We start from the raw sequence: 12,442 nt of genomic DNA, 5'->3' as shown, positions 1-12,442 counted from the left end.
TCTTCTAATATTCTAGCTCTTTTAAGAAGAAACGGGGCAATGAACAAATTACGTAAATCAGAGTAAAGGGCACAGTGTAATAATACATGTTCAACCGTTTCCACTGCACCAGAATTACAAATACAAAATCGTTCTGAATAAGGCACTCTCTTGTACCGCCCTTCCAATAAGGCTGAGGGGAGTACATTATATCTTGCTAGAGTAAATGCCTTTCTATACTTATGGATACTGTTATTAATACTATTATGTTTCGACCAAACAATTCTTCACCAAGACCAGAATCACAGGCTCCTATTTTTGTTTTTAAACATCTCATGCTCACAGGAGGGACAACAAATACATTTACATAAATGCTCAAGATGCTTTCTGTAAAGACTGCTCGGCTGAACTGCCAGTCAGCCCTACAATATTCTAGTACCTATGCAGGCAACAGCACTCAGGTCTCTCCTGAGCATCTGAATGTGACCATCACCTGATAGTGACAGGGCATCTCAGAAGGCCCTCCAGCCTCCACTTTCATGAGACACTGTCAGAACCTGTCAGTTATAAATTCCTTAACACACTCCCACCTAGGAAGGAACACAGGAAGCTGCCATTGCACTGGTCCATCAAGCTGCTCCTCCCTCCTTTCAACCGACTAACACTGTCCAAGATGCTCAAGCATAGCACTCATTGTACAGGTTCATAAGTGGTACATTTTTTTTACCAGAGCATTGTCATTTTAAAAAACCCTCATTTCCCATTGCTTATTATGACCCACAATGCAGACAGCTTCATCCTCTACATTCTGTGTGTGTGTCTAAGATAGTGCATGTACATTTAGACCTGCAGCAATTGGTTTTCTGGGAGACTTCCAGATCTTCTTGAACTGCAGTCACACAGGCCTGTTGTTAGATTTGTATATCGTTGGATGGCAAGAATGCCAAAGCTCTTGGGACTCACATCAGAGCTGTTCTTTTGATTAGCCCAGATTTTGGCTGAATCACTCTGTTATACTCTGACCTGCACTCAGGGTGTCATTAGAAACAGTACTTACATTCTGGAATTGTCTAAATGGCACAAATTGGACAATGTCTCTAATAGCAGCCTCTCCTGAAAGAGACCTTAGAGCTCCACTGTCACTGTCAAGGAACTCCATAGCACTGAAATCAGCTCCTCCAACACCAATGATGATAATAGACATGGGAAGCTTGGCTGCATTAACAATGGCAGATCTGGTCTCATCAAGGTCTGTTATCACGCCATCAGTGATGATCAGGAGCACAAAATATTGCTGTTGAACAAACACACGCCTTGTTAAGACTGAGAAGAGAACTATATTCCTGGAACACATTAGGACATGACACCTATAACACCCTTTTCAAAAAGTAAAGGTCTAAAATGGTACAAAACGTGGTGCATTCAAGTCTCAAAGTCTTCAGCAAGGGAATGAACCTTACACAAAACCAGAACTCCTCTCTGGATGTATCAACTTTCAGAAGATAATTCTTTACCCCCACCAGTGCCTAGAACTGAATCTCCCAGAGAACTGAAGCTTTTGCTCCATAATGAAATATTTCTTTAGGTTTCCTCCACACAATTCCCCAAATGTTGAATTGCCTTGGTACCAACCAAGATTTGTGCTTGCCACCAACCCTCCTTCTCACTCTGGAGTACAGGAGTAGAGTCTTGCTGCTGACATCAAACTGGGCTTTTGAGGCCTTTGAACTCTTTAGCCCAAGCAAAGCAGCAAAGGTCCACAAACACCCAGCTTAGGGCTTAGAAGGAGGGCAGGTGTGCTGGGCTTCAGAGGAGCTTCCAGGACAACTATAGGGACAAGCCCTTATACTCCTCCCGTCTTTGAACTTGTGAGGGCGACAGGGGCTCATCCCTTCACTTTCAGCTTGCCTCCAAAGCCCAGCACAGCTAAAAGGATCAACATCCTGCCTTCTTTGCAGCTCCAGAGCTGTGAATTTGTGAGTACTTGCTCCTCCACTCAGGCTAACAGATGTTTACATGTATTTTAAAAAGCTTCATGTGTGCATGCACACACAGACAAATATACACACCTATTACTTCACAGGAAGCTTTAGCATGTTTATTTAAACTTTGCAGATTAATATTGTGGGAAAGTTCTTCTACATTAAAGTTGATTTTATATTTCTGAATTAATTTATTTAGATGAAATATCCAATCCCTCATTTTTTTAAAAAGTCCCTCCAATGTGTAATCTACCAAAAGGACAGAGAGTTGGGTCCATAGTTCAATGTGTCTAATTGCACTGGTGGAAGCCAATTGCCCATCACCTCTTTTCCCCCAAACCCCAGTTTGTTTATTTATTTAATTTATATCCCACCCTTCCTCCCAGCAGGAGCCCAGGGCGGCAAACAAAAGCAGTAAAAACACTTTAAAACATAATAAAAACAGACTTTAAAATACATTAAAACAAAACAACTTTAAAAACGTTCTTTAAAAAAGCTTTAAAAACATCTTAAATTAAAAGGGTTAAAAATGTATTGTTTAGGAAAAAAGGTTTTAAACAAATACATTAAAAGCAATTCCAACACAGATGCAGACTGGGATAGGTCTTAACTTAAAAGGCTTGTTGAAAGAGGAAGGTCTTCAATAGGCGCCGAAAAGATAACAGAGATGGCGCCTGCCTAATATTTAAGGGGAGGAAATTCCACAGGGTAGGTGCCACCACACTGAAGGTCCGTTTCCTATGTTTTGCAGAACGGACCTCCTGATAAGATGATATCTGCAGGAGGCCCTCACCTGCAGAGAGCAGTGATTGACTGGGTATATAAGGGATAAGAAGGTCTTTCAGGTATCCTGGTTCCAAGCTGTATATGGCTTTGTACACCAAAACTGGAACCTTGAACTTGGCCTGGTAGCAAATGGGCAGCCAGTGCAATTCTTTCAGCAGCGGGCTGACATGTTGGTGATACCCTGCCCCAGTGAGCAGTCTTGCAGCTGCATTTTGCACCAGCTGCAGCTTCCAGATCAACCTCAAGGGCAGCCCCACATAAAGTGCATTACAGTAACCCAGCCTGGAGGTTACCAGCACGTGGACAACAGTGGTCAGGCTATCCCAGTCCAGAAACAGCCACAGCTGTCTTATCAGCCGAAGCTGATAAAAGGCACTCCTAGCCACTGAAGTCACCTGGGCCTATAGCGACAAAGATGGATCCAGGAGCACTCCCAGACTATGAACCTGCTCTTTCAGAGGGAGTACGACCCCATCCAAAGCAGGCAACTGACCAATCATCCGAAGTTGGGAACCATCAACCCACAGTGCCTCCATCTTGCTAGGATTCAGACTCAGTTTATTGGCCCTCATCCAGCCCACCACCAAGTCCAGGCACCGATCTAGGGCTTGCACGGCCTCTCCCAAGTCAGATGTTACAGAGATATAGAGCATACTGCTGACACCTTGCCCAAAATCTCCTGATGACCACTCCCAAGGGCTTCATATACATGTTAAACAGCATGGGGGACAAGATGATACCCTGAGGCACTCCACAGCACAACTGCCAGGGGGCCAAAAGACAGTCACCCAATGCTATTCTCTGAGAATGACCTTAGAGATAGGATCGGAACCACTGTAAAACAGTGCCTCTGATACCCAGCTCATCAAGTTGGCCCAGAAGGATACCATGGTCAATGGTATCAAAAGCCGCTGAGAGATCAAGTAAGAATAACAGGGTTGCACTCCCCTTGTCCTTCTACCGATGAAGGTCATCCATCAGGACAACCAAGGCTGATTCAGTCCTATAACCAGGCCTGAACCCAGACTGGGATGAGTCAAGATAATCTGTTTCATCCAAGAGTACTTGTAATTGCTGCGCCACAACCCTCTCAACCACCTTCCCTAAAAAGGGGGTATTTGTAACCGGTCGGTAGTTGTCACAAAGCAATGGGGCCAGGGTGGGCTTTTTCAGGAATGGTCGGATCACCGCCTCTTTCATGGCAGCTGGAACCACTCCCTCCCACAATGATGCGTTGACCACACTCTGGATCCACTCGGTTAAACCCCCTCAGCAAGCTTTAATAAGCCAAGAAGGGCAAGGGTCGAGAGGACATGTTGGCTGCATCATCGCAAGCACCTTGTCTATGTCATCAGGCCGCATCAACTGAAACCACTCCCAAGAAGTTGCAGCAGACGTTGCACTGGACACCTCATTGGGGACTACAGTAGATGTGGAGAGGGCATCAAGACTGCTACGGAGGCAAGCAACTTTACCCTCAGTGCTTTGCAAACAATTCACAGTGGGCCTCCGAAGGGTCTAAAACTCCATTTCCTGGAGTTGATGTCAACAGACTCCTGACAATACAGAAAAGCTCCACTGGACAGTTGGGGAAACCTGCTATATGGGATGGACTCTGGCATGGCAGAGGGGGAAAGCCCTGAAAAATCAGGTGAAAGCTTGCCATAATACATTTGTTAAGCTTTTAAAAAAGGCACCGCAATATACTGTTTTTCACATGTAACATGAAAACCTGGGGAAAATAGTTATTAATATCCTGCCTTTCAGAATATTAATCCATCCAAGTTGGCTTACAAAAAAACTAAACTATATTTTTAAAAAAACCAATGTAAGTATCAATATAGAAATAACCATCAAGATAGTTTCCCACAGGGCACTTGGCAGTAGAATGGTCCTGTGTTGGGGAGAGGTGGTCTCTGCTTGCCTTCCTCTCTCCAACATTTCCTGACCAGTGTGGGGAAACCAATAAGCAAATACCCCCAGAATAGATCCATCTAGACCCAAATCCCAGAGGTCTGTCTGACAGTTTGACCTCCCAATGTACAGCATACAGAGAAGTTGTGTAAGATGTCTTAAACAAAAAGGAGAAGAGGCAAGGAGGAGAATTGGAAGATTCATGGAGAACAAAATTTTTGTTACATAGATTCCAAGGGAGGAAGCTGTCCTTGATTCAGTTTAGTGGCACCAAATGCTGCTGGTAACGTTGGCAATTCTGTTGTGCTTTCCAGCTCCTATTTACAGAGACAGCCAGAGCTATGCTAACTTGGAGCAAGGAGAGGAGTGAAGCAGTATATCCACCACTGCACCAAAACCCTGCCAGCTCATGCTGACCAGAGTGGACAGGGGAGCAGTTCTTCCTTTTATTCTGCGATGCCAGCTCCAGGCTAGTCAGCTGAGAGCTGACTAGCCTGGGGTCAGGCCACTCAGGAAATCTGCAGGGTTTGGACCCAGTGGATCCAAAGCTGCTGGTGCCTCATGCCCACAACACTCCTTTTCAGAGCTTACTCCCAACCCACCAACCCCGCATTAGTGGTGATCCTCTCTGCCAGAAGAGAGGCACACACATGCTATTTTACCCCACTACCATCGACATCAGAGGGTTTGGATTGCACTCCAAGAACTGATGAGTAAGAACATATCCATTTAGAAATTATGAAATACTTACTGAAGCTGTTTTTTGCTGTGTGGCTGCTGCAGCAAATCTAGCCACATGATTTATTATCGGAGAAAAGTTGGTGGGCCCATACAATTTTACTTGAGGTAGGCAGGCCCGGTATGCATCCACTATACCTTGGATTCCTGGGAAAATATGCAGACATTCTTCACTACATTTTAATATTAGCTTCTTTTCCACAGCTTTAATAATGCTTTCATGTAGGGAAGCTTCAATAAGCATTCATATTTAAAATGTATTGTCGTTATGGAAGATTTGTCAAACCCACAGCCCCACATTGTTGCTATCTTAGTGTATGGGTAACTGGCCCAGCAAGCAGAAGAACAGATAAAAGTAGAGGTCTCCAATAGTGTGAGAAAATAAGGACTTGTTGCTGAGCTCTACAAGACAGTAATTAAGATGGTGGTCTTTAAGACCAAACTGTCAGTATCTTCCTTAGAGGAGGGTCCTTCCAGGTTAGCAAGTATGCCCTTAAACATGGGAGCAGAGAGAGAAAGCGAGGGACAAAGAATGGCATTACTACTGACATAAAGTTCTTGCAATGAGTAGTAATGAGCTCTCATTTCAAATACATCTTCTACTATGAAATTTTAAAGTAGCCACGAGTGCTGCCCTGACAAAATAAATCTTTGGAAGAAATCATAACCTACCCAAGTACCCTACAACTCTTTCATTTATGGTACTTACGAGGCTTTTTACAAATAATGTATTCCCATATCTTCACATTTTTGGTAAATGACCAGGAAGCTTTGATAAGAAATACTCATTTCTTCCAGATGACATCAACTAGCATTTCTTTGAACTATGCAATGTTAATGAACCACTGTCTATATGCTAAAATTATGTGTGATTTCTAAGTTACCTGGTTTTACTCTCTCTGCTGGAAATTTTAAGATTGCAAGTTACTTTATATTATTTTATGACATTGTATTTTATCAATTTATGTTTGTGAACCACCCATAGAACAGTGTTATTGCATAGACTTATATAAATATTGTAAATAAATAAATAACAGTGCTAGTTCAAAAACTTCCAAGTGAGCTATTAAGTGTCACCTTGCTATTAGCTATGATAAACCTAGAAATGTCAGGATATTATTTATTATTCATATCCTAAAACTTCAAAACTTACCATTGCAAAATGGGTTTGATGGGTTAAAGTTTAATGGAAATTCATGTGATACCTGTGAACACATGGAAGATGTTCAGATGTTTTTAGTAGGTTCATCTCTAATCAAGCAGCTTACTTTGTTTCTTTTTAAACCCCAAATGATGTCACTACATATAACTTACCTGCCATGAAGGAGGAATCTGAGCACCAAATCCAAAAGCTGGGAACAGCTTATCTCTATAAAAGCAATTTAGAAAAACCAAATAAACAAGTCACTGCTCCACACTCTTTCACAAACCAAAGGTGTAAATCCATTGCTAGCACTGCTATTAAATACTAAAGCTATTTTTGTGAGAAACACTTTAAAATTTTCCCTTTCTTAGCAAGAATGTCCATATAATCACTCAGAACCTACGGTAAATTAACTCAAGGAAGTTCACAGGGAAATTTCCCATCCCATCCTCTCTTCAGCAGCCCCCATTTTCCAGGAGAGACCCCAACCCTGTGGAAAGGCTTTTGATGTCAACTGCAAGATGAAATCAATCAAAACAGCCAGCTACACTGATGATTTATGAGCCCTGATAAAACAGTGCCATCAACTAGCTGAGGGGGAAAACAATTGTCAGGCCTAATCTGCAAAAAACCCACAACACAATGCATTCAGAGCAGGATCTGTAGTACAATCTGCATGTATTTTCAGTAATTACTCCAGTGTCATATTCATTCATTAGAAATGAACTGCTAGGCTAGATTTACACTCCCTTCACCATGAGACATATTTTGTTCTAACACAATCATACCACTTAACGAAGCTAAGACAGACATAAGCCAGAACTCCACCTTTCCGGCCTAAATAAATTGAGGAATGGGCAAAGATGGCAAAGATGGAAAAATGTTTTTTAAAATTGAAATTTCCATGTGTTGAGTTGTGTCATAATTCTGAATGTGTGGTTTCATTTTAATCTACAAAAGCAGTTTGAGAACAAGACTAGTAAAGAAACATACGTGTCATAGTCCTGAATGACCATCCCAACAGACCAAATGGCAGTCAGGTATTCATTCACTCCATTAGGGCTGATATAATGTAGGGAGTCTGGAGAGCGAGGATCTCCATTGGAGCCAGTAAAGTCAATGCCAACCTGTTAAAAGGTACATACATCACTGGTGTGAAGATTACTTTGCCCCTCACACTTGGAGGGAAGAACCTAAATGGAGTCAAGCCTTGAGAACTATGCCGTTTACCTAGCGTTAGTATTACTGTTTAAAGAAACAAAACATGCTCAGAACACTAAGATGGGTGAAGTCTACTGATTGGGGCACATATCTCAATTACATTTGACTGTTAAAAAGTTTTCCCTCAGGCCGCTCTTCTGAACCTGTATTAGGAACAGCTTCCTAGAAGATCTCAGGCTACCCTACCCTCACAGGGTTGTTAAGCTGCATCCTGAGTTCTTCGAAGGACAGGTGAGATTAGAAAACCATGCCAAACAAAGATCTAGGTTTGCCCACTTCTATCCTAGCTACTGCTTCTATGGGGATTTGCAGCAACATTTGTCCTGAACAGCATTTGTTGCACAAATCAGGTTTAGTTTTTTTTAGAAAAAGTACAGATCCTCCTTGACTGCAAGTCTCTTGTCCCCCAACTTTTCTGCCACACTAGGAAATAAGAACCAACATCCACACCATGCATGCTCTATATTCTTCTCTATCTACACTGCTGAAGTAGCTTCCAGGCCAGTGGTTCAAGTCACAGCTATTTCTGACCAGAATCTTTGCTATAGTCCAATATCTATAGTTCGGTCCTTAGCTCTAGTGTGATAACCCCCACACTATGATTCTCAAGTGGACTGGGGCCCCTTTTCTTCACTTACAATAGCTAAGCTATAGCTTACTTACAGTGAAATTCAGCTGGCACCCTCCCATGATGTAGTCCAGGAAAGTACATTCCATGATAACCTGCAGAAAAGCCACCAAGTGCTCAGTGATACACTCAGGATCATAAGCCAATGAGGATCGTAAGTCAATTGATCAGGTTTTGCTCAGAACCCACTGTCATCTCTGCTGTCCATTGCAGACTTTTAAAAGTTAGCATATGGAGTTAATACACAAGCAAAATGCTTGTTTGATATAAACCATCAGGACTTAGTACAACCCCTGCAGGTGCAAGATCCATGCATGGAAAACTTTTCACAACACAGGGCATAAGATAGTCCTGCCTCCCTCTCCACACACTCCAACTGCATTTGCAAGCAATGCTAAACCATGGTTTAGCGCTATGCAGATGAGCTTCAATCAGTCCAAGCGAAGCATTGGGCACACATGCTCCTCCCTCTCATCTTCTCCTACTGCACGGCTAGGATGACTTCTACACAGCTTAGTTTTGCTTTTAAAGAATCTTGGTTTAGAGTGACAGATAAACATGGGATCCATGTTTAAAATAAATTCTAGTTCAATAAGGCTTTCTCTGAAATGCTACCAGTTCCACGCGCAGGACCAGCCAGACAGGCCCAGCTTCGCAGTCTCAATGCGTGGATGAGATGATGGTGTTGGGTGGAAGGGTTCGGATTTGTTAGGCACTGGGGAACATTTTGGGACAAGCCGGGCCTGTACAAAAGGGACGCGCTCCACTTGAACCAGAATGGAACCAGACTGCTGGCACTTAAAATTAAAAAGGTGGCAGAGCAGCTTTTAAACTGACTGAGGGAGGAAACCCGACAGGAGCTGAGAAAGGTCCGGTTCAGAATAAACCTCCCCCCTGGTATAAAGACCAAAGAAATGATGAAATTTTAAAAGGGATAGGCCTAGAAGTAGGCATTGTGAGAGCAGGGTCACAGCATATAAATTCAGAAGAGCAAAATTACCACAGGCCTAACCACAAGTGCCAAAGACACTTGAAGAGAGACACTGCTTACAAGTGCCTGTATGCTAATGCTAGGAGCCTCCGAACCAAGATGGGAGAACTGGAGTGCTTGGTCTTAGAAAAGAGCATTGATATAGTGAGCATAACGGAGACCTGGTGGAATGGAGAAAACCAGTGGGATACGGCTATCCCTGGATATAAACTATATCGGAAGGACAGGGAAGGACGTATTGGTGGCGGAGTCGCTCTATACGTGAAAGAAGGCATTGAATCCAGCAAGCTCGAAACCCCAAAAGAGGCAGACTCCTCCACAGAATCGTTGTGGGTGGTGATACCGTGCCCCAGGAGGGACTTAATACTGGGAACGATCTATTGTCCCCCTGATCAAAATGCTCAGGGAGACCTTGAGATGAGATATGAAATTGAGGAAGCATCCAAACTAGGAAATGTGGTAGTAATGGGTGACTTCAACTACCTGGACATAGACTGGCCGCATATGTGTTCCAGTCATGACAAAGAAGCAAAGTTTCTAGATATTCTAAATGACTATTCCCTAGATCAGTTGGTCATGGAACCGACCAGAGGGACGGCAACCCTGGACTTAATCCTCAGTGGGGACCGGGACCTGGTGCGAGATGTAAGTGTTGTTGAACCGATTGGGAGCAGTGACCACAGTGCTATTAAATTAAACATACATGTAACTGGCCAATTGCCAAGAAAATCCAACACGGTCACATTTGACTTCAAAAGAGGAAACTTCACAAAAATGAGGGGATTGGTAAAAAGAAAGCTGAAAAACAAACTCCAGAGGGTCACATCACTCGAAAATGCTTGGAAGTTGTTTAAAAACACTATATTAGAAGCTCAACTGGAGTGCACACCGCAGATCAGAAAAGGTACCGCCAGGGCCAAGAAGATGACAGCATGGTTAACGAGCAAAGTCAAGGAAGCTCTTAGAGGCAAAAAGTCTTCCTTCAGAAAATGGAAATCTTGTCCGAATGAAGAAAATAAAAAAGAACATAAACTCTGGCAAAAGAAATGCAAGAAGACAATAAGGGATGCTAAAAAAGAATTTGAGGAGCACATTGCTAAGAACATAAAAACCAACAACAAAAAATTCTATAAATACATTCAAAGCAGGAGACCATCTAGGGAGACAATTGGACCCTTGGATGATAAGGGAGTCAAAGGTGTACTAAAGAACGATAAGGAGATTGCAGAGAAGCTAAATGAATTCTTTGCATCTGTCTTCACAGTGGAAGATATAGGGCAGATCCCTGAACCTGAACTAACATTTGCAGCAAGGGATTCTGAGGAACTGAGACAAATAGTGGTAATGAAAGAGGAAGTTCTAAGCTTAATGGACAATATAAAAACTGACAAATCACCGGGCCCGGATGGCATCCACCCGAGAGTTCTCAAAGAACTCAAATGTGAAATTGCTGATCTGCTAACTAAAATATGTAACTTGTCCCTTCTCCTCCGGGCCTGAGGACTGGAAAGTGGCAAATGTAACGCCAATCTTCAAAAAGGGATCAAGAGGGGATCCCGGAAATTACAGGCCAGTTAGCTTAACTTCTGTCCCTGGAAAACTGGTAGAAAGTATTATTAAAGCTAGATTAACTAAGCACATAGAAGAACAAGCCTTGCTGAAGCAGAGCCAGCATGGCTTCTGCAAGGGAAAGTCCTGTCTCAGTAACCTATTAGAATTCTTTGAGAGTGTCAACAAGCATATAGATAGAGGTGATCCAGTGGACATAGTGTACTTAGACTTTCAAAAAGCGTTTGACAAGGTACCTCACCAAAGGCTTCTGAGGAAGCTTAGCAGTCATGGAATAAGAGGAGAGGTCCTCTTGTGGATAAGGAATTGGTTAAGAAGCAGAAAGCAGAGAGTAGGAATAAACGGACAGTTCTCCCAATGGAGGGCTGTAGAAAGTGGAGTCCCTCAAGGATCGGTATTGGGACCTGTACTTTTCAACTTGTTCATTAATGACCTAGAATTAGGAGTGAGCAGTGAAGTGGCCAAGTTTGCTGACGACACTAAATTGTTCAGGGTTGTTAAAACAAAAAGGGATTGCGAAGAGCTCCAAAAAGACCTCTCCAAACTGAGTGAATGGGCGGAAAAATGGCAAATGCAATTCAATATAAACAAGTGTAAAATTATGCATATTGGAGCAAAAAATCTTAATTTCACATATACGCTCATGGGGTCTGAACTGGCGGTGACCGACCAGGAGAGAGACCTCGGGGTTGTAGTGGACAGCACGATGAAAATGTCGACCCAGTGTGCGGCAGCTGTGAAAAAGGCAAATTCCATGCTAGCGATAATTAGGAAAGGTATTGAAAATAAAACAGCCGATATCATAATGCCGTTGTATAAATCTATGGTGCGGCCGCATTTGGAATACTGTGTACAGTTCTGGTCGCCTCATCTCAAAAAGGATATTATAGAGTTGGAAAAGGTTCAGAAGAGGGCAGAATGATCAAGGGGATGGAGCGACTCCCTTACGAGGAAAGGTTGCAGCATTTGCGGCTTTTTAGTTTAGAGAAAAGGCGGGTCAGAGGAGACATGAAGTGTATCAAATTATGCATGGCATTGAGAAAGTGGATAGAGAAAAGTTCTTCTCCCTCTCTCATAATACTAGAACTCGTGGACATTCAAAGAAGCTGAAGGTTGGAAGATTCAGGACAGACAAAAGGAAGTACTTCTTTACTCAGCGCATAGTTAAACTATGGAATTTGCTCCCACAAGATGCAGTAATGGCCACCAGCTTGGATGGCTTTAAAAGAAGATTAGACAAATTCATGGAGGACAGGGCTATCAATGGCTACTAGCCGTGATGGCTGTGCTCTGCCACCCTAGTCAGAGGCAGCATGCTTCTGAAAACCAGTTGCCGGAAGCCTCAGGAGGGGAGAGTGTTCTTGCACTCGGGTCCTGCTTGCGGGCTTTCCCCAGGCACCTGGTTGGCCACTGTGAGAACAGGATGCTGGACTAGATGGGCCACTGGCCTGATCCAGCAGGCTCTTCTTATGTTCTTATGTTTTGTTTTA

The 12,442-nt window shown here is 43.1% G+C and overlaps 1 protein-coding gene across 10 annotated transcripts in view; it reads right to left on the bottom strand.

Moving 5' to 3' along the window:
* CPNE3 (copine 3) overlaps positions 1-12,442 on the bottom strand; it is a 38,274-nt gene that overhangs the window by 4,141 nt on the left and 21,691 nt on the right. For 9 of the 10 annotated variants that reach the window (XM_061602613.1, XM_061602589.1, XM_061602581.1 and 6 more), the window contains exons 10-15: positions 8,428-8,487; positions 7,537-7,670; positions 6,714-6,768; positions 6,553-6,604; positions 5,413-5,546; positions 1,037-1,273 (exon numbers count right to left, since the gene is read on the bottom strand). In XM_061602613.1, coding sequence (XP_061458597.1) covers positions 1,037-1,273; positions 5,413-5,546; positions 6,553-6,604; positions 6,714-6,768; positions 7,537-7,670; positions 8,428-8,487 — 672 coding nt within the window. The remainder of the gene's footprint in view (positions 1-1,036; positions 1,274-5,412; positions 5,547-6,552; positions 6,605-6,713; positions 6,769-7,536; positions 7,671-8,427; positions 8,488-12,442) is intronic. The other variant, XM_061602606.1, reaches the window with a different exon arrangement.

This window comes from Rhineura floridana, chromosome 1, assembly GCF_030035675.1.
Source record: "Rhineura floridana isolate rRhiFlo1 chromosome 1, rRhiFlo1.hap2, whole genome shotgun sequence".
Classification (NCBI taxonomy): Eukaryota; Metazoa; Chordata; class Lepidosauria; order Squamata; family Rhineuridae; genus Rhineura; species Rhineura floridana.
Note: the sequence above shows the minus strand (reverse complement) of the source record. Positions and strands in the feature narration are given on the sequence as shown.